General features: G+C 49.4%; 1 protein-coding gene across 1 annotated transcript; it reads left to right on the forward strand.

Moving 5' to 3' along the window:
- The first annotated feature begins 155 nt into the window (after window positions 1-155).
- On the forward strand, window positions 156-20,423 carry Dnaaf1 (dynein axonemal assembly factor 1). Its single transcript, XM_038313243.1, has 12 exons — window positions 156-261; window positions 1,712-1,847; window positions 3,185-3,276; window positions 5,899-6,120; window positions 6,225-6,391; window positions 9,777-9,898; window positions 11,750-11,907; window positions 14,205-14,459; window positions 17,535-17,626; window positions 18,625-18,684; window positions 19,485-19,869; window positions 20,288-20,423. Exons 1-12 carry the CDS (start codon window positions 156-158, stop codon window positions 20,380-20,382), a joined length of 1,890 nt encoding a protein of 629 aa, XP_038169171.1. The 3' UTR covers window positions 20,383-20,423.
- Window positions 20,424-20,625: the final 202 nt, after the last annotated feature.

Here is a 20,625-nt window from a genome sequence, read left to right on the forward strand (position 1 = left end):
ACGCACGCACCTGGGTGGAGCCCCCCACTAGTCCCGCCCCCGGGAGCGTAACCGACTGCGCGTGCGCATTGGTTACCACGACGACCAGGGAAGCGTTGGACCGCCAACGACGCGGACCGTAGTGCCGGAGCCGAGTGGCGGGGCGAGGAGCTAGCATGCACCCCGAGTCCTCAGAGCCGCCGGCGGATGGAGCGGCGGAACCCAGTCTGGAGGAGTCGGCGGGCGATCACGGCGACGTGGGCCCAGGGGTCCGCAAAGAAGGTGCCATCGCGTCGGGAGTCGAGGGGGCGAGGGCCCGTGCTTCACACATGCCCATTCACGCAGCTGGGAGTAACCAGCACCCCTCACACATGACCATCCTTACAGCAACACGAACAGCCAGCCCACCCGCCTCACACGTACACATCAGCACAGCCCGGAATAGCCAGCACCCCTCAAACATGCCCATCCACACAGCCATGGGTCAGCCACCACATAAAAAAAAGCCTGCCCATTCACTGTTAATGAGTGCTAGACCTTTATTAATGTAATCAATCCAGCACATATAGAACACCAACTATTTATTCCAATGAATATTAATCAGGGACCGCCATTGGTTGGGACTTGTTTCCAATGAATGAAAGGCATAGTCCCCAGGGTACAGTGTTATAGTCAATAGACACCCCACACCACCCACACCTACGTCCCCCACCGCCGCCAACACACACACACACACAGAGCTCATCAGCTCTTGAAGTTACATTCATTCGAGGCTTCTAGAGATGCCTTACGGGGTAAAGGTGCTAACAACACAAGCCTGATAATCTGAGTTTGAATCCACAAGCGCATAAATACAGTGGTTCAAATCTGTATCCCAGCATCCCCTGAAGTTATGTCTGTGGCAGTGACTCTTTCGCTAATTTTTTCTTCTATGTAACTTGATATTCCCCCAAGAAAATTTACTGGCAAATTCTCCAAATTCTCCATGACACCAGTTTGTTCTTTTTAATTTTTTTTAGTGTGTCCTCCTCTTTAAAAAGTTTATTTTGTGGGGTGGGGATGAAAAGGGAGAGGTGAGCAGGTGCCTAAGGAGGCCAGAAGAGGGCGTCAGATACCCTGGAAGTGGAGTTAGAGCTGCCCTGTAGATGCGGAGAACTGAACTCTGATACTCTGGAAGAGTAGCAAGCATTCCAAGCACTCTCAATGACAAATTCATCTCTCCACCACCGTGTACAGCAATTTTTACAACAATCTGCATGTGTAATGGCTATGCACATGTCACTTTTAGGCTGATCCTCTATAAAAACTGCACAGGGAACATAAAAATGTGGACAAAGCTGTGCCTTTTGTTGTTGTTTCTACCATCTGAAACAAGTTAGCAATGCAAATGTCTTTACAGGAGTCCTTGTAGGGCACTGTGGATTCTTCTGCCTTGAAAATAATGCACTGACAGCTTCATCCATGGGTAGGGATCATTCTCAGGAACATAAGTGGGTATATAAAACAAGTTCCACAAAAAGCACAGGATCCCATTTATATAAATCAAAAACATGACAGCCTACTTTTTTATTTGTTTGTTTGTTTGGGTGTCTCGCCAGTCTGGCCGAACTCAAAACCCGGTGGAGAGTCTCCTTTCTCAGCCTTCCTGGGTGCTGGATTACAGGCTGGGATTGCCATACCCATCCTAAATTTTTTGATCTTTACAAATTAACCTTTTTTTTTTTTTTTACAGAAATTAATGAGACCAAGGAAACGTGTGTGGATCCTTCTACGGCATCCTGCCAAAGTCAGCAGCAACAGAGCGGCGACAGCGGCTCAGATGGTCACTTAGCCAACTCAAGAAATGACAAGGATGATCGGGGTCCCAGGTATGTATTGTGCAGCACAGCTCCCAAGCCACTAAGGAGGGTGCACGGTGATAGCCCCTTAACCCCTTGCTCAGGGAACAGCTACAGAGCCTGCCCAGTTAGTACTAGAAAAGGATAGAACCAGCAATACCTCTCTGAGAGAGAACGAGAGGGGTGTTACTTGTATTTATGTGTGTGTAGGTGGCCATGGAGGCCAAAAGGAAGCGTTGGGCTCCCTAGAGCTGGAATTACAGGAGGTTGTGAATTATCTGAAGCGTACTGGGAACTGGTCTCGTATCCTCTGCAAGGGCAGCAAACGCTCTTAATTGCTTTATCTTACCATGTCTCTAGCCACTGCTGCTTTTTTTGAAAAAACAAAAAGGAAGTATTCATTATGAGTATGGGAGGAAGAATATGGAAACAAATGTGTGCAGTACATACCCCGGTGTGTACCCTGACACATAAATGGAGACTGAAAGACAATTTGCAGAAGTCCAGTCTCTCTTTCCACTGAAGATTCCAGCGATCAGACTCAGGTCTTCAGCTTTGATTCTGCCCACTGAGTCATCTTGCCATCCCCTCTGCCTCTGGCCCTGCGTTAAGACAGGGTCTCACTCTGTTGTCCAGGCTGGCCCTCAGTCTCCTGAGTGTCGGTATTACACATGTTCACACCATGCCTGGTTCACACTAGTTTTGTTGATGACACCGCTGGAAGTATTTTTACTAGGCCAAACACAGCAGTTTTTTTAGAACGCTGAAGTAACAGTATTGGGTAAAACCCTAAGAGCCATTTAAGGGAGGAGACACTGCTGAGACAGCTCAGATGAGGATGGAAATTACAGTCCCCAGTGCCCATGCAAACACCCAGACATCTCTGTACATCTGTAGTCCCAGAACTGGGGAGGCTGAGACAGAGGAGTCCGGGAGCTCACTGGCCAGCCACTCTACCCAAATCAGCAGATTCAGTGAGAGAGCTCTGCCTCAAAAACTATGGCAGATGTGATGGAGGGGGACACCTGATGTTCACCTCTGGCTTCCATGTGACTCCGCACACATACCAAAGGAGAAGGGGAGGAGGAGGGAGATTTAACATGAGGTTTCAGATTTAGGACTTTAGACAGAATGGATGTAGGAAAGAACCTGAACTGGTGCCATGGCCCACAGCTGCAATCCCAACGGGGCTGAGGCAGGAGGACCACAAGTTTGAGGCTAGCCTGGTTTGCATAGTATGTTCCCAGCTGACCTGGGCTACAGAATGAGACCCTATCTCCAAACCAGCCCAACCCAAACACGAACTTTTATGTTTCCCAACCGGCAAGCTGAAGCGAGACTCTTACACGTGCTTTGCGTCTTCACAGGATGACTAAACAGTTCCTTCAAAAGCTCTGCAAGCAGCACAAGCTGTACGTCACCCCTGCCCTGAATGACACGCTGTATTTACACTTCAAGGGTGAGTCCCAGGGGAGTCCATGACCAGTGTCAGGAGGACAAGGTAGAAAACAAGCTTTAGAGGTCATCTTTGTGCTTCAATGTTTCTCTGAGTGAAACTCGGGCTTGAGTTCATAAAGGGGCTGTGTGTGCACAGACAAGCCTCCCTTGCTTCTTTGGTTGCTTACTTGATTTTTTTCCCCTTTGCAATATGAAGGATGAAACCCAGGACCTCATACCCACTAGGTAAATACACCGCCACTGAGATTCAACCCTAGCTAGCCCTCCTTTCCCTTTTTATTTTGAAACAAGATTCACCAAATTGCCCAGGCTGCCCTTGAACTCACTTTGTAGCCCAGAGGGATCTTGAATTTCCATCTTCCTGCTTCACTCAACCAAGTAGCAGGGATTACAGGCCTGCACCACCAGGCACATAACTAATTAATTTCATCTCAACATCTCTCAACGCCCCCACCCCTCCTACACACACACACTGAAGGTGGGATCTTGTTAGATAGGTCATGCTTGCCTTGAACTTGTGCCCTTCTTGCCTCAGTCTGCTGAAAGCTGGCAGATCAGGCTCCAGTCAACATGGCTGGCTTAGGACTGGGCAATTTTTAAAGCAGTGGGGGCAGTTGTGAACCTTGACCTTGGGACGGGTATATGGTGAAGATAAGGGTAGAAGGCAAGGGAGCAGGGTCTTCGGTCACCTCAGAATGTAGGTACTGTAGCATCCTAGGGACTTGGGCATAGTGTCCAGCCCCACATGTACATCTGAGCTCAGGATCATGGCCAGGACCATCCTGATCAGTGATGACTGGGATTCCCCACTCTGAGTTGGGGCCCAGTGTGAAGCGGCTGACCCACTGATCTCTCATGTTTGTCTATTTATTTGGGAAATCTTTCCTGAGAACCTTCCATGCCTGGGATTTTCTCAGTGCTGGGAATCCAGAGGTAGACGTGGCAAGGCTGGTTTAGGGGTCTTGTAGGGTGGGGCAGGCATGAGTGGGCAGCTGCAGGGAGGAGGAACACTGGCTTAGCAGCACACAAGCCATAGGGTTTAGAAGGGCTCCCCACCTGTTTCCTCACTTCTGCCCCTCTAAAATTCTCCACCTGTCCTCTGAGCATAGTAGTGGTTAGAACACTGGGTCCTGGGGCGGGGGAGCAGAGACTAAGGAGAATGAGGAAGAGGAGCCAATGTTAGGCTAAGTGGATTCAGAGAGGGCAGGGAGCCAGAAGAGAGATGCTTACCTTAGTCATCTGTCACTTGGTAATAAATCACCCTAACATTTAGCAACTTCAAATACACTGGCTCCCACGGGTTCTGAAGAAAGGGATCCATGTGTGATTAGCTGGGTGGTTCTGGCTCAGGGTCCCTTTTGAGGGATGGCGGAATTGCCAAGTGCCCTCAGTTACCTGAGCACTGCACTGGGGCTGGAAAATGACTATGAACCACAGCTCAGTTCCCCACCACGTAAGCCGCTCTCAGTGGCTGCCAGCTCCACATAGAGCAAGCTGCCAAAAGAAAGGACACTATGGGAATAGGGGTCCCAGTTCCAGAAGGGACACATGCCATGCCTTAACTGTCGTCTCAGGGACACCCTCATTTTGATGTATCAACACAGGGCCTGTGATAACCTGGGGGTTGGGGGGGGATGCCTTGTGGGAATAAGAAAATGGGTCAGAAGTCTTAGAGAGGTCAAGGAGGAAGATCGACAATGGAACTTAGCAATGGAGATGTCACTAGGGACTCCAGCTTCTGGTTGTAGATGACAGGAACAAAAGAGAGAGTCTGACTTAGGGACTGCTGCTGGAGGGACAGACAGAAAAGGGGGCTTTCCCTAGTGACAGGGGAGGTGTGAGAAAAGAATGGAGGGTGGACCAGAGAGAAAGACCCATGTCAGAGTTCAGGAAAGAGATGCATGGAGGCACAGAGACTAGCCCAGCAGTGACCTAAGGAGACTTGGGTGTGATCCAGTGGTAGAGGACTCAGCCATCAGGTTTGAGGCCTTGGGTTCAATCAAAAATAAGGGGAATGACTTTGCAAAGAAAAGCTGTTACTAACTGTACATGCTGTCACACACCTTTAATCCTAGCATTCGGGGGGCAGAGGCAGTCAGATCTCTGAGTTCCAGGACAGCATGATCTATAGAGCAAACTCCAGAATAGCTAAGACTACATAGAAAGACCCAATCTCAAAAAATAAATAAATAGAACTTATTTTTAAAAAACGAAAAAGAAAAAGAGAAAAGAGATGTGGGTATCAAGACCAAGATGCCAGCAGATCCAATACTTTTGTGATGGCTTCCAAGTTCACAGAAGGAGACTTCCATCTGTGCCCTCAGTCTGTAACCCATGATAACCATGAAATTGTCATCCTCCTGCTGTAGCCTTCAGGGAGCTGGGGCCACTGTTGTGCCACCATGCCAAGCAGTCTCTCTCTAAAAGGGCACTAATCCCATCATGTATGCCCCACCCTCACCTTCCAAAGGCCCCTTCTGACACCATCACATGGGAGGTCATGGTCTTTTGCATCAGAATTTACAAAGACCCAAACACTCAGCCTCTGCCAATAGGCAAAACCAACAGAATCCAGCCCCTCCCCGCTGAGTGCACGGGAGCCTCACCAGCCCCTACCCACCAGGGTTTGACCGCATTGAGAACCTCGAAGAGTACACAGGCCTCCGCTGCCTCTGGCTGGAGTGCAATGGCATCCAGAGGATCGAGAACTTGCAGGCCCAGAGCGAGCTGCGCTGCCTCTTCCTGCAAGTGAACCTGTTGCATAAGATCGAGAACCTGGAGCCGCTCCAGAAGCTGGATGCCCTCAACCTGAGCAACAACTACATCAAGACCATTGAGAACCTCTGTAAGCTTGGCAGCCCTGCTCTGTGCCGCATCCCTGCTGAGATTCCAGAGTGTGGGCGGGGAGCACATGCTGCTGTTGCTCATTTGTGCCACCCCCTCCTCCAGCCTGCCTCCCTGTCCTGAACACACTGCAGATAGCCCACAACCGCCTGGAGACCGTGGCAGACATTCAGCACCTCAGTGAGTGTCTGCGGCTCTGTGTCCTCGACCTCTCCAACAACATGCTGAGTGACCCGGAGATCTTGAGCGTGCTTGAGAGCATGCCGTGTCTGGTAAGTGCAGCCCACTCCACAGACAGCATGCTCCAGGGTGTGCTTCAGAAACATCGCCCTCCCTCCTTCCTCTCCTCTTCCCCTTTTCCTTTCTGTAGTTGTGTGGCTTTTCCTTGGGAGACTTGGGCAAGTATCTGGTCACCCCTAATGGGGCACCATCAAGAGAACAAAGAACCAATTCTACCTAAATCTTAGTTACTTATGGGAGCGTGGGTGACTCAAAGCCTGCATCACTGGGAAACCCACCCAGCATGGTGGCACTCCTGCTGAGAGCTGCTTCCCTAGAGCTCCCTGGTGCCAACAGGCAGCTCTCAGCTATAGCTTAGTGTCTTCCACACAACCTCAACAGACAGACGAGACTTTGTACAGTTTAAGTTCCAGCTTTCCGAGACTTGGGAGTTTTAGTTTTGTTTACTTCCTATGCCTTGTGTGTTTCCTTATGTCTTTTCAGCACCCTGCCCTCTTCCCCGGGGAGGGGATGTTTTGAGCTAAAAGAAATAGCTTCAGAACAGTGGTTTTAGCTGAGTTTCTCAAGTGGCAGATGCTACCTCCATTTAAAACATGGCAGTGGCTCTACTCAATACTTCCTACCAGCCACTCTACTAAATCTTTTGATATGTAGATGTTTTCTCTCTCTCTCTCTCTCTCTCTATATATATATATATATAATATAAATATATATATATATAATATAAATATAATATATATATAATATAAAACATACACACACGTTCTGTTGGTTCTGTTCCTTTAGAGACCCTGACTACCTACCCACCCCACCCCCGTGGGTCTCAGAAGTATCCTATCCAGTGCTGATCCAGGCATTCCTCAGGATTACCGTTCTATCAATCTCTCTTGATCTGAGCATTCCTTCTCTGCTGGTTTTTGTTGCTGTTGTTGTTGCATTCATTTGACAAGGGAACTGTGTTGATGGTAGCACATCCTGGACCTGAACTTGGAAAACTTTGCCGCTTTATAAGCTTTGTTGACCTTGGTGTGTTTCCTGGGAGATGAAGCTAGTCAGAGTTGTTTAGATCCTGGTTCAGCACAGTCCTGTAAGGTACATCACCCCAGGCCTGCAGCCTCCCTCTCTGCAAGCTGGATCAGTGAGCGCTCATGCTGTGTGTCTGACTGGCCTCACAGTGGTCCTCCTCCTGCTTTGAAGGCTGTCTCAGAGGAGTCACATGGGATTGGCTCTGGCTCTCATTCCCCTTCATTGTATGTTTAAAAAGAACCCCGTTTCATATGGAAGAGTCAGACTCAGTGTTGGCTCCTTCCTTCCACCTAGCAATGGTCAGAATGGGCTGAGGCTCTCACCACCTCTGACAGTGACCCCGGGGCTTTGCTTTGTTTGTAGCACTGTGTAGTGTCAGGTATGAGCTGATTCTTGCTATCATTCTTCTGTATGTGTGTGTGCATGTGTGCGTATATGCATATATGTGCATTTCTGTGGAGGCCGGAGGTCAGCCTCAGCTAATTGTCCTTCACACATGTCTCCTCTTTCAAGGATGCTGGTCAGGCCAGGAGGGCGTATCCTAATGACCTCACTGACTTTTTACCTTGTTGATGACCCTGTCTGCAAATATAGTTACATTCTAAGGAACCGGGGTGATGGGGTAGAGGACATGGGAAAACACAGGACACGCCAGTCTATTACAAAGTGGTCACTTGTTATTGTTTGGGGTTTTGAACCAGGATTTTGTGCCGTCCAGACTGGCCTTGAACTTGCCTGCTGTGTTGGGAGGGCGACCTTGACTTCTCCTGACTTTGTACCTCAAGTGCTGGGATTATAGTTATGCACCCCCCAACATCAGTTAAAAATTGTCGCCTGATCATTTTTTGTTATTCCTTTAAATCTCCCACATACAATGTAACCCTTAGAATACTTTTCTGCTTCCTGCTATGAACTTCGAAAATACAGCAAGGGCAATGAAGTCATGAGACCAGAGCATGGCATGGTGGTTTCTATAGGAATGGTCCCCACAGGCTCATATATTTAACTACTTGATCATTAGGGAGTGGCACTACTTGGCAGAGATTAGAGTAGGTGTGGCCTCGCTGGAGGAAGTGTGTCACTGGGGGTGGGCTTTGGGCTTTCAAACGCTCATGCCAGGCCCAGTGTCTCTCTCTTCCTGCCGCCTGTGGATCCAGATGTAGAACTCTCAAGCTGCTTCTCCAGCACCATGTCTGCCCACAGGCCACCATGCTTCCAGCCATGTTGACAATGGACTAAACCTCTGAAACTGTAAGCGAGCCCCAGTTAAGTGCTTTAATTTATGAGTTGCATGGTCATGGTGTCTCTTCACAGCAATAGATCACTGACTAAGACACATGGCAAGTTCAAAGCTAGCTCATTTACATATAATATGGATATGCTTCCTCAACAGCATAAGCCATTTTAGATATGAACAGTGTCTGACGTGATCAAGCAAACAGAATACAAAATGACTGATTCTTGTGACCCTCTCAGCTTCCTCAGGTGGGGGCGGGAAGGTCTACATCTGGCCATGGGAGAGAGGTGCTGGTATTATTAGACCAACTTTCCTTCCTGCATTCTGACCCTGGGGGTCTGGCACCCTCTCCTGGCGGCCCATACATCCTTCCCAGTCTGTGCCTCTTTGTGTTTTGTTATTGTTTGTTGGTTTTGAGATAAGATCTTATGCCGCTAAACCTGGCCTTCCTCACTGATTCTTATTTGTTGCCCCTGCAAATATTCTCTTGAAATGGGTCCCAGGTAGGAAGAACCAGAAACAAATAAAGTCAGTAAGAGTTTAACTAAAGTTTCAGTCAGAGATGCTGAGAGATGAAGCTAATAGGACCAATGATCTGGGCAAGAGCCATGGGGGACGTTTTCCAGGATGGTTCCAGGAGAACTTCAGTCCTTCCAGGAGTAGAGAAGAGGGCAGCTGTGCAGTTTGCGTAGCCCCGTGGCCAGCACCGGAGAGCCTTTCTCATTGTCCTGTCACTGCGCCACGATGCTGTGCTGGTGTTTTGCTTTGCTCAAAAAAATTGTGTTAAGTTATTCTGAGGGCACACAGTGTTATCATCTTGTGTTTTATTATTACACTGTGTATAGTGTTTGTGTATGTGTGTGTGCATGTGTAGCGTGTATGTATAGCGTGTGTCGTGTGTATTTGTGTGTGGTATGTGTGCAGTGTGTGTGTGTAGTATGTATGTGTGTGCACAGACACAGATATGTCGGGCAGGGAATGCACGCAGAGGTCTGAGAACAGCTTTCAGGAGTTGGTTCTCTCCAACCATTTTAGTTCTGGGACTGAACTCAGGCATCAGGCTCAGCAGCAAGTGCTTTTACCCACTGAGGCCTCTCATGGGCCCCGACTGTCCGGCTTTGATAATCAGTTTGGCCCTGCGTGTTGCTTTGCAGCGTGTGCTGAACCTGATGGGAAACCCGGTGACCAAAAATATCCCTAACTACCGCAGGACAGTCACTGTTCGTCTGAAGAACTTGACTTACCTGGATGACAGGCCGGTTTTCCCCAAGGACAGGTAAGAAAGGAGACCTTCGGGTTATGTTCACTTGAGTGCTTGCCAGTTGAGCACATTTGTTACACACGCAAGTTTTCTGATTTTTGAGCATTTTCACAAATCAGTAAATAGCCTCCAGACCCATGGCACTACCAAGCCCAGGAACAGGAATGCTTGCCCTGATAGTGTATGTGTGTGTGTATGTGTGTGTGTGTGTGTGTACCATGGCACACCCGTGGAGGTCAGCTTGCACTGTGCTGGTCCTGGGACTAAACTCAGGCTACCAGACACAGCAACAAACTCCTTTCCCTGCTGAGCCACCTCTCTGGCTATTGTTTGTTGGGTTGTTTTTTTTTTTTTTTTTTTTTTAACTGTTGTGAATAATGCTTCTGTGAGCATTTGTGTGCACATTCTTGTGCAGACAGGTTTGATCCCCTGAGATAATCAGGAATAAGATTGATGGGTCAGATGACAATAACCTCATGCTGGGCCTTTGAGAAGCCACCAACCGGTTTTCCAAAATGGCCTTACCACCTTCTTTGCCTCTTAATATTTCAAGAGGACCTGAGTTTTCTGCATCCTTGCCAAAATCTATCATTTTCACTCCTGCTGTGGGGTGCACAGTGAGGGGGGGCTTGTGGTTGTGAGCAGCACCTCCCTGGTGAGCAGCACCTCCCTGGCGGCTCTTTCCTTATGCACTGGGCATTTGCATCTGTTGTCTGGGAAATGTTGGCTTAGTATCTTTGCTCGTTTAAAACAATAGTGTACCTTTCTAAAAGAGCAGTTTTGGCTGAACTAAGCGGGAGTAGAGTCCCCATCTCCTCTCCCAGTTTCCCAGCATGAGTGCCTTGCATCCTTGGGTGCACTAGTTACCTGGATGAACCATAGCTGATGAACCAAAGTTGATGTGGGGTTAGTAAGTGAACTCCAAAAACTTTTAAAGATTTTTTTAAAAATTATTTATTTATGTGTGTGTGTGCGCGCATATGCATGTGCGCACACACGTGCAGTACGTGTGTACAGCTGCCTGGTGAGGCCAGAAGAGGGTATGGGATCCCCTGGAGCTGGCATTACAGGCAACTGTGAATCGCCCAGTGTGGCGCTGGGGACTGAATTCATGTTCTCTGCAAGAACAGCAAGCACTCTTAACCACGGAACCATCTTTCCAACTCCTTAATTTTGAAGAAATGAACACTTTCAGGGGGCTGAAGAGATGATTCAGTCAGTAAAGTGCTTCCCTCATGAGCATGAAAGCTTAAATTTGATCCCCAGAACCCACATAAAAAGCTGTCATCCCAGCTCTTGGGAGGTGGAGGTAGGGCTGCTGGACGATTCTGGCCAACCAGCCTAGCCTACTCAGGGGCTTCAGAAACAAGGTAGATGGTACCTGCAGAGGAAAGACCAAGGGCATACCCTGACCTCCATGCCCATATTCACATGTGTGTACCTGTACATACGTGTACATAGACAAAAGACCAAAGAATAAATAAGTTTGGCCAGACAGAATATGTTTATAATTTTCTTTTAAGCTATACAAGTTATGGGGAGCCTGATAGAGAGATGGCTCAGGGGTTAAGAACATTTGCCATCCAATACCCTCTTCTCAATTCTGATGTCATCTGCATGCTTATGGTATACATGCATACACATAAAATAAAATAAAAATCTTCAAATAAAAGAGTTAATTCAGACCTATATTCTCCTTCCAGATCCCCTTCCCCCCCACTTCTCTGCCTCCCAGGGTCTCACACTTCCTAGAATTCATTATTTAGTCTAGGCTGGCCTTAGCTCATGGCAGCCCATCTGCTCAGGTGCAGATAGGCCTGTGCCCATACCCAGCTCCCAGCTCTGTCCCCCTCTGTCCTCACCTAGGGCATGTGCAGAGGCATGGGCCCGAGGGGGCTATGCAGCTGAGAAGGAGGAGCGCCGTCAGTGGGAGAGCAGGGAACACAAGAAGATCACAGACAGCCTGGAAGCCTTGGCCATGATCAAGCGGCGGGCTGAGGAGCGGAAGAAGGCCAGAAACATGGGTAAGGCCCAGCCTGCGGCTGTGCAAGCTGTGGCTGGTGTGTGACTCTGGTGTCGAAAACAGAAGCAAAGGTCACATTGTCCTGCAGGTAGATCACAGATTAATGTCAGAACGAGTCTTGGCTGGACATACCGTTTTCTCATTTAATGATGAAGGCTGATTTGCATACTAGTGGAATGGATATGCCCGGTTGTTTTAACAAAAAGAATTCAACCTCAAGGACTTCAGAGATGGCTCAGAAGTTAATAACACTGGTTGCTCTTCTAGAGGACCCAGGTTTGATTCCAAGAATCCACATGGTGGCTCACAACATCTATAACTCTTGTCCCAGGGGCTCTGGCTCTCTCTTCTGGCTCTCATGGGCTCCAGGCACCCATGTAGTGCACAGACATGCATGCAGGCAAAACACCCATGCACATAAAAACAAAACATAATGAACCGTTGGCTGACTGTTGGATATGTCAGGCTGTAGGGAATCTTCAGCATGTATAGCTTATTGACATTGTGGTTCCAATAGTTGACAGTGCTGAAGGCTCCGACGGATAGGAGGGCACCGCATAAAAGGACAGACACGTGCCTAGGACTACTCCAAAAAGATGGAAAGTCTGTCTTAACCCCAAGCCAGAATTCATCTGATGAATTTTTAATTTTATGATCGGTGTGCGTGTGTGTGTGTGTGTGTAGGCACAGGTATGTTGGGCAGGAACAGGGCTTTTCACAAAGTCCTGGGCCCTTCCTGAAGCTAGGGCTTGTCAGCAGCTGTCAACCTGTGTGACCTTGGGGTCATACTCAAATGACCTTCATCAGCAAGACTACCTTCTAGTCAACCTTAGAGCACATCTCTGTAATCCCAGCTCAGCCTGGGGGCCAAAGCAAGAGGAACATGGGTTTGAAGTCAGGCTGGGCAAAACAGCAAGGCCCTGACAAAACAAAAAAGGAAGACTCAACTATTTCCTTTCCCTCCATGAAATTTACTATTCTGGAATCTAATGGGCCACCCTGTGTGTGGTAGCATGTACCTCCTATATTTTACCATGCATGCATATATATGTTTTCATATAAAATGCTATGACTGCATCACCACCTACCTGCCTGTGAGATACAATACCATAACTATTTCCCACACTTTCTTAAAAGAATATATATATATTTAAAACCAATTTTTGTTTTAGAATTTTCAAGCTTTCAGAAAAGCTGAAGAATCATAATTAAAATGGCTATGGCTATATTATTTGTGCTTATTTGGAAAGGAGTTTTAAAATTTTTACACACACACGTGTGCGCACACACACACACATGCCCATGAGTACTCGCACACACACACTTGACTTAGCATATGCATTTCTTGGAAATGTTTGAATGGCTTGATTGACTGGGTCCCACTATGTAGCCCAGGCTGGCCTCAAATGTGAAGCCTTCCTACCTCTGCTTTCCCTGTGCTGGGATCACTACTGTGGGTCACTGTCTGTCACTTTTCTATTTCTGTAAAGAGAAACCATGACCACATCAATTTATAACATAAAGTGACTGGTAGCTTCCTTACAGTTTCAGAGGGTGAGTCCATGACCATCATGGTGGGGATCATGGTGGCAGGCAGGCAGACATGGTGCTGGAGAAGAACTGGAAGCTTACATCTGATCCGCAAGCATGAGGCTGGGCGGGGTGGGGTGATGGGGGCACTAACTGGAGTGGTGGGCCTTTCAAAACCTCAGAGCACACCCCGGTAACACACTACCTCCAACGAGGTCCACACCTGATCTTGCACCCACTGGGGACCAAGCATCCAAACAGATGGTTCTATGGGGCCAACCTTATAGAAACCACCACAGTCACCGTGCCCAGCCTCTCCTGAACCATTTGAAAGTGAAAGTAGACCATGCTTTAGGTAGACCCCAAATCCTTGCCTGCCATGTCCTCGGGCTCTGTGTGTTCTCTCTCCACGGCAGAGTGCTGCCCATTGATCTGTGAGCAGAGTAATCCCTATTGGAGATGTTTATCTGCCTTTATCATATGAACACTCCCTCCACATACACATTTTTTTCTAAGATAAAGTCTTCCATGACCCTGCCTGGCCTCCCACTTGCTTTGTAGCCAAGGATAGCCTTGAACTCTTTGATACCCTTGACTCTACCCCCTAAGTTTCAGGATTACAGGCGTGCACTGCCATGCCTGCCTAATGCTTTGATGAACTGTGCCTCTGACAGCCCCCTCCACTCAGTCTCTTAAGTTCATGGATACAGAGATGCTCTCATCCTCTCAGGCAGCTCCCAAGTTCAACTCTGAACTCTACTTCTCTAGGGCAGACGCCCCTGCCAGACAGTGAGGAGAGTACCCCCACCAGCCCAGAGCCTCAGGAAGAACCACCCATGGAAGAAACCCAGCAGAAGATGGAGTTGTTTGTGAAGGAGAGCTTCGAGGCCAAAGACGAACTGTTCCCAGAAAAGCCAAGCGGAGAGAAGGAGCTGGCTGTGGTGGTGAACGGAGCAGTGGAAGAACCAGACCTGCCTGGAAGTCTGGCTCAGACCCAGACATCCCTGCTGGCCAGTCCTGATGGTAAGGCAGCTGAGACAATAGAGGGAAGCCTCTAACCCTGCACACAGCTATGGCCTCTGACCCTGCACACAGCTATGACCTCTGACCCTGCACACAGCTATGGGCTCTGTCCCTGCACACAGCTATGGCTCAGACTTTGAATCCACTGCTTTGGTTCTCTTTGTAAATATAGTCCATGGTAAATCTCATGTTCTATAGGAGTGCATCCTGAACATACATATACACACACATGCACACGCACACACACACACACACACACACACACACACACACACACACACAGAGCACATTAATGTAAACAGAGATTGCACATTGGTTTCCAGGATGCCCCATCTGAATAATCACACAAAAACTATATTAATTACAACACTGTTTGGCCAATAGCTTAGGTGTATTCCTAGCTAGCTCTTACATCTTAAATTACCCCATTTCTATTAATCTGTGTATCACCATGAGGCTATGGTCTACCGGGAAGGTTCCTGCATCTTTTTCCTTCAGCAGATAGATATATGGTGTCTCTTTGACTCTGCCTTCTTTCTCCCTGCATTTAGTTTAGTTCCCTCACCCCAACCTTGCTCTATTCTGCCCTGCCATAGGCCAGCTTCTTTATTAACCAATGATAATAAAACATATTAATAGCATACAGAGGGGAATCCCGCATCACATTAAAAGCATATAAGCAACAGGGAAAGCTATTAGCAGAATATTTTACCTAATCCAGTGGGTCCTCTGTGATCAACAGGAGAAAGCTGTGATGTTTACACCGGGTTTTGGATGGAGCTGTCCCAGGCAAGTGTGTGTTTGAAACTCACTGCACAAAGGGGAGCAGTGCCACCAAATACTCACATGGCACCACTCACACTCCAGGGGGATGGCCTCCATTATAAATGTTAGACTCATTAAAAATGTCGAGTGGGGAGACAGACAGGTAGATCTCTGGAACTCACTGGCCAGCCCGCCTGGCTTTATCCACCAGCCCCGGGTCCAGGAGAGAGACCCTGCTCCAGCTTTTTTCTTGTTCCTGTTGTAAAACATTCTTAGCGAAAATGAATAGGGAAGGGAAGAGTTGCCCTGGCTTAGAACTCCAGGTCATGGTGCCTCACAGAGGGATGTCAGGGCAAGAACTCCAGTGGGGGCAATAGCGGAACTAATGGTTGTGCGATTCTAGAGAGGAGAGAGCAGAAAGAGAGAGAGAGAGAGAGAGCGAGAGAGAAAGGAGAAGAGAGAGAGAAAGGGAGAAAGAGAGAAAAGAGAGAGAAGAGAGAGAGAGAGAGCGAAGAGATCGGAAGAGCTATGCAAACAAATTCATAGAGAGAACCTCCTCTCTCTCCCTCTCTCTCTCTCTCTCTCTCTCTCTCTCTCTCTTTCTCTCTCTCTCTCTTTCTCTCTCCTCTCTCGTTCATGCTCAACTAGCTTTCTTAGACTGCTCATGCTGAGGGAACAGTGCTTTGCATAGTGGGCCCAGACCCTTCTATACCAATTCCAAATCAAGACAGTCCCTCACAGCCACGCCCTCAGGCAGGTCTGATCTAGGCAGTTCTTCAAAGGAGACTTTCCTCTCAGTTGACTCAAGGGCCTAGAGTCTAGGCTGTTTGCTGATAGGTAGCCTCAGACTTCCCAGGGATGCCACAGGGACCGCTTTGGGACACTGTGCCCCCAAGGCCATGAACACAACACTCAGAGCCGCCAAAGTGAGGTCTTGCCCAGGAAGCAGGCCCTGATGCATGAAGAATCCTGGGAGGGCTCTGTTCTCTTGAAGGGAGCGTGGGAAGGATTAGGTGCCTGGGCTGTGGTGAATTACCTTGTAAGTAAAGGAGGAGGGCAGGGGCAGAGAGGAGAAGGGCAGGGACAGGGAGGAGGAGGGCAGGGGCAGGGAGGAGGAGGGCAGGGGCAGGGAAGAAGAGGGCAGGGGCAGGGAGGAGGAGGGCGGGGCAGGGAGGAGGAGGGCAGGGACAGGGAGGAAGCATTTAAGGGCAGACTAGAGAAGAGCATGAGGCAGGGAGGGAGCTCAGGTATACTACATTGTGCATCAAGGAAGGCGGGAAATGCAATACCAGGGGTGGGGAGAAGAGCACCAGTCACTATCCAGGGGGAAGAGGGAAGAGCTTTGGCATGGTACTGGAGAGCCACATTCTCCAAGAGGAACCCACTCTTGGTGCCCTGCCACACTCTTCAGGTATGCTCACAGCTCTTCTGGATTTGATGGGACTCTGGGCCAGAATGTCTGTCTTGGGACATGCCGTGCTTTGGTGATTGCTTATGTAACAAGGGAAAGCTGCTGTCTCTAGCCCAGGGTAGGATTGTCAGACCTGTAACCTGCCTGCTTTGAGCTTCTGGGGAAATGTTTCTGTTTAGCAAGGGCCTTGCTTGCCCAGTGGCTTTCCCCACATGGTTCTATTGTGACTGGTATTTGAAGGTAAGAGTTTTCTGAGATCAGCCTGTGGGGCTGTGCCACCAACCACCTCAGCTACAAATATCACACATGGATCTGCAGGTCAGGATGGACTTCGTGGCTTAGCCATTCTTTTCCTGTGCCCTGGTGCCTAGCCCAGCAGGAGGTGTGAGTGAGTGAACAGACCATACAAGGATAGGGCTTAGGAACTTGGCAAGGCAGGCCTGGCAGAGGAGGACCCGTACTGCTTCTGCCCATCCAGACAGCCTTGCTGTGTTAGATGGCACAGGTCCCTGGCCCTGGAGAGCAGGCGGCCATGTACCTGATGCAGTGTGAGCTGGCAGAGACTTCTACCAGGGCTGCACTACAAGGCATCGCTGGGCTTTGGAACCAGCTGTTCTCTTGAGTACATCCCTTTCTCGCTGGTCAGTCAGGCTGTCTCCTCTTGACTTGGCTGCTTCTGCAGACTCACAGCAGGGCCAGCTTCTTCCTTGCCTTTCCTCAGCTGGGGGTGGAGGTGCAGCCCTGTCCTCAGCAGAGGACTCTTGCCAGCTTCCATCATGGTGGCTGTCCAATCACACCCAGGAAGGTCTGCCCTTCCCCCTGAACCTTTAGCATGTCGCCCCGGCCTTTGTATCTGAAATCCATGCTAGGGTCAGTAACTTCTCACTGTTGTTCCTCAGAGTCCACATCTCCAGTGGCCTCTACTGATGGGGCCAGAACCGAAGATACAGACGCCATTGCCCTGGAGACCAAGGAGAGGCTTTTCATTGATGTGAGCAGGGGGCTGATGAAGCTGGGCCGGGAGGGGTGGGAGGCTGACACCTTTATGGTCCTTGGTGACTCTTACGAGTTCCCCAGGGAACAGGTACAGCACACCCAGCCAGGTATACCCCCAGTCCACCCTGCTCATATTCAGGTTTTGGGGGCTGGTCCATTTGACCCCCCCCCAGATTGTGAAAGCCATGCGAGAGTTTCCAGGGCCATTATAGTGCAAAGCAAGTCTGTGGCCAGTTCTGGAGTCACACATCACTGAAGCCTGCTGGGCCTCACACCTACAGCCTGGCAAGTGGCTCCAGCCACCTCATTGGCTGGTCCCCACTCTGGCTTCCTGTTGGTTCACCATGGTGTGATTGTCCAGTGTCTCTCCCAGCAAATGTCAAGTTACAGCTATGTTACCTCTCCCCAAAGCTCCTCCCATTTGGATGACAGTATAATGTATTTCCCTCATGGAAGGCATGAGAGATCCCACTTTATCACATTGCCCCAAGAACTGCAATTCAGCAGAACAATAATAGTTCAGTGGGCATGCAAACCCATGTGAGCTGGGGGCTCACTCTGCCTGCTTTGCACTCAAGACTGGACCATACAGAACACAGTGAGGATGTGGTTTCTACTCTGAGGCTGCCTTGCTTATGGCATGGTACATACTAAGTGTTCTGAGATACGGAGTATTATCATCCCAGTATTATGGAGGAGGAACTGGAGAAACAGAGAGGTTAAGCAACTTGCCCAAGGCCACACATCTACGAAATGGTGGCGTTTTTTGGTTTTCAGGAGGCATTTGAAGCTCAGACTAAGATAGAAGAGGTACTTTTGAGTTCACAACAAAGTGAAGGAGTTGTGACAGTCTTCCCATTGGTTAGATGGCTGGACTCAGCATGGGTGGGAGTTACTGAGGGGCCTTGGTGATGGTTCCCTTAAGACATCTTGTCCCCTGCTTATACTTTCTTCCACTGTGTCTGAGTGTTCTGCACTCACTGGCTCTTTCAGGACCTGCCCGACTTGGAAGATGTTGATGACAGTGACACGCTTATGGAGGACCAGACAAAGGTCAGCACTCTCTTCTCTATACCCTGGAAAGGCCTTAAACTATGGCAGCCCTCCAAGTACTGGGATTATAGGCATGACCTAGGCATGCCTAGTTTTTTTTTGAGACAGGATCTCACGGTGCAGCCCATGGCAGGCCTTGAACTCACTGTAGACCAGGCAGGCCTTGAACTCAGAGACCCACTTGTCTCTCCCTCCTTAGTGCTGGGCCTACAGGAGTGCACCACCACACCTGCCCCTTAGAGGCCATTTCCTTCTCATGAAAGTGAACTACCCTTCTGAGTAGAATGGCCATGTGTCCACCTTACTGGGAAGCAGTCACTCTCTGGTCCCTCAGAGAGCTTATTTCAGCCACTTGGGCTCTCTGCTGCGTGCTCTATTTATGGCTACATGAAATGAACTGGGAATGTTCTGCCTTCTGCTGTGCTCCTATGCAAACTTCCCAAACTCTATTCCTAGAGGGAAGGAACACATGGGTAAGGCACCCGACTCCCTGGGCATAACCAGGAGCCAGGAAGCAACTGTATCAAATCCTGTGTCTAGGAGAAGCTTTGGAGGGAACCTCTGCATGAGATCTCACTTCCAGGAGACTGAAGTCCAGGAACAAAGTCCTGAAGAGCTGCTGGGCTATGGGGTGTGGCAGAGGCTAGAATCCAGACATTGGTAGGGTGGTTGGTATAGGGGAACTGTGTGAGTGGGGACTGGCTGAGGTGTTCATCCTGTACCAGCCTGCTATCTCCCTACCCCTGCACTTCCTGTATTGTGATCATGGGAAAATCAGACACAGCTCACTCTCTCTCCAGGAAATGGGCATCCCGAAAATCCAGGTGGTTTCCAGCTTGAGTGAGGACAGTGACTTTGAACTGGATGACTCTTCCCTCCCCGTGTTGGAAGGCACTCCCATAGGCTCCACAGGCCTCTCAAACATATTTGCCATCTCCAAGGATCCCTCAAAGGCGGCCAGGGTGCCTTTTGCAGACATATGTAAGCCAACAGCAACGGAATTGGAAACCCAAGGTCAAGTCTCCAGCGCGACCTCTCCACGACCCCTCATCCAGGAGCTGGAAGATGAGCAGGAAGAGGATGAATCAAACCAGTCCCTGCCACCCCAAACATGGGCAAGTAAAGCAGCACCTCCCCAGTCCAGTGAAGCCGAAGACAGTCAGCTGCCTGCAGCCACCCCGCTAGGTAACACTCCAGAGGCTACTGTAGGGAGGTGAACCACAGAGACAGGGAAGCAGATGGGGGTTTCTGCCCTGTTCATAGGTGACCATTTGGCTGAGGTGACACCTAGTCCTATGGTTCCAGGCCAGAGGCTCTGGAGAGGGAAAGACCACTAACCCTAGGGCTGGGTGACAAAAGCTCAGGTGTTAGTGAAGGTGTGACAGTTTAAGACACACACCTGGCACTGTGTGCAGGCACACAGGGCAGTCTGGGCAGCTAGTCAGGACAAACAGGAGGTTGGACCAGGGTCGGATATGCACTTCTATTGCCCATGTTCCTCTTGCCCGACAGTAAGGGGCACTTCTGAAGGACTCCTGGGCCAGTACTCAGCAAGAAGGGCAGCTCTACCCAAGTACTGATTTGTCCTCTCCCATCTCTTCAGGAGACAGAGCGGAAGATGAAGCACAGTCTTTGCTGGACCTGGAGGAGCCCAGCATCAGGGCAAGACTGGAAGACATTGAGTTTGGCTTGGACTGAACCCCAAGGCAGTCTACACTGTTAGGCTACCAGTGGTGAAGTGGACGCAGGGCACCCTTTCCTGTGTGTCACTGCTGGTGCACTTTGGGACCCTGCATGGCACTTGCTCTGCAGCCACATCTGTGTGCCTTGTACCCAGTGCATCCGTTTCCCTGGTTACAGATCCCATAATTATATAAACCCTTTAAGACCCACACAAGTCAGCATGTTACTGGGCTGCCAGTCAGGCCCCGTTCAGATGAG

This window comes from Arvicola amphibius, chromosome 15 (assembly GCF_903992535.2).
Source record: "Arvicola amphibius chromosome 15, mArvAmp1.2, whole genome shotgun sequence".
In the NCBI taxonomy this organism is placed as follows: domain Eukaryota; kingdom Metazoa; phylum Chordata; class Mammalia; order Rodentia; family Cricetidae; genus Arvicola; species Arvicola amphibius.

What these genes read in the sequence shown, in the direction of transcription:
- Dnaaf1 (XM_038313243.1), top strand. Translation starts at nt 156, where the DNA reads ATGCACCCCGAGTCCTCAGAGCCGCCGGCGGATGGAGCGGCGGAACCC. An exon ending in CCTGCTGGCCAGTCCTGATG is followed by an intron (nt 14,460 to 17,534) that starts GTAAGGCAGCTG and finishes GTTGTTCCTCAG; the next exon opens with AGTCCACATCTCCAGTGGCC. An exon ending in AGGAGAGGCTTTTCATTGAT is followed by an intron (nt 17,627 to 18,624) that starts GTGAGCAGGGGG and finishes TGGCTCTTTCAG; the next exon opens with GACCTGCCCGACTTGGAAGA.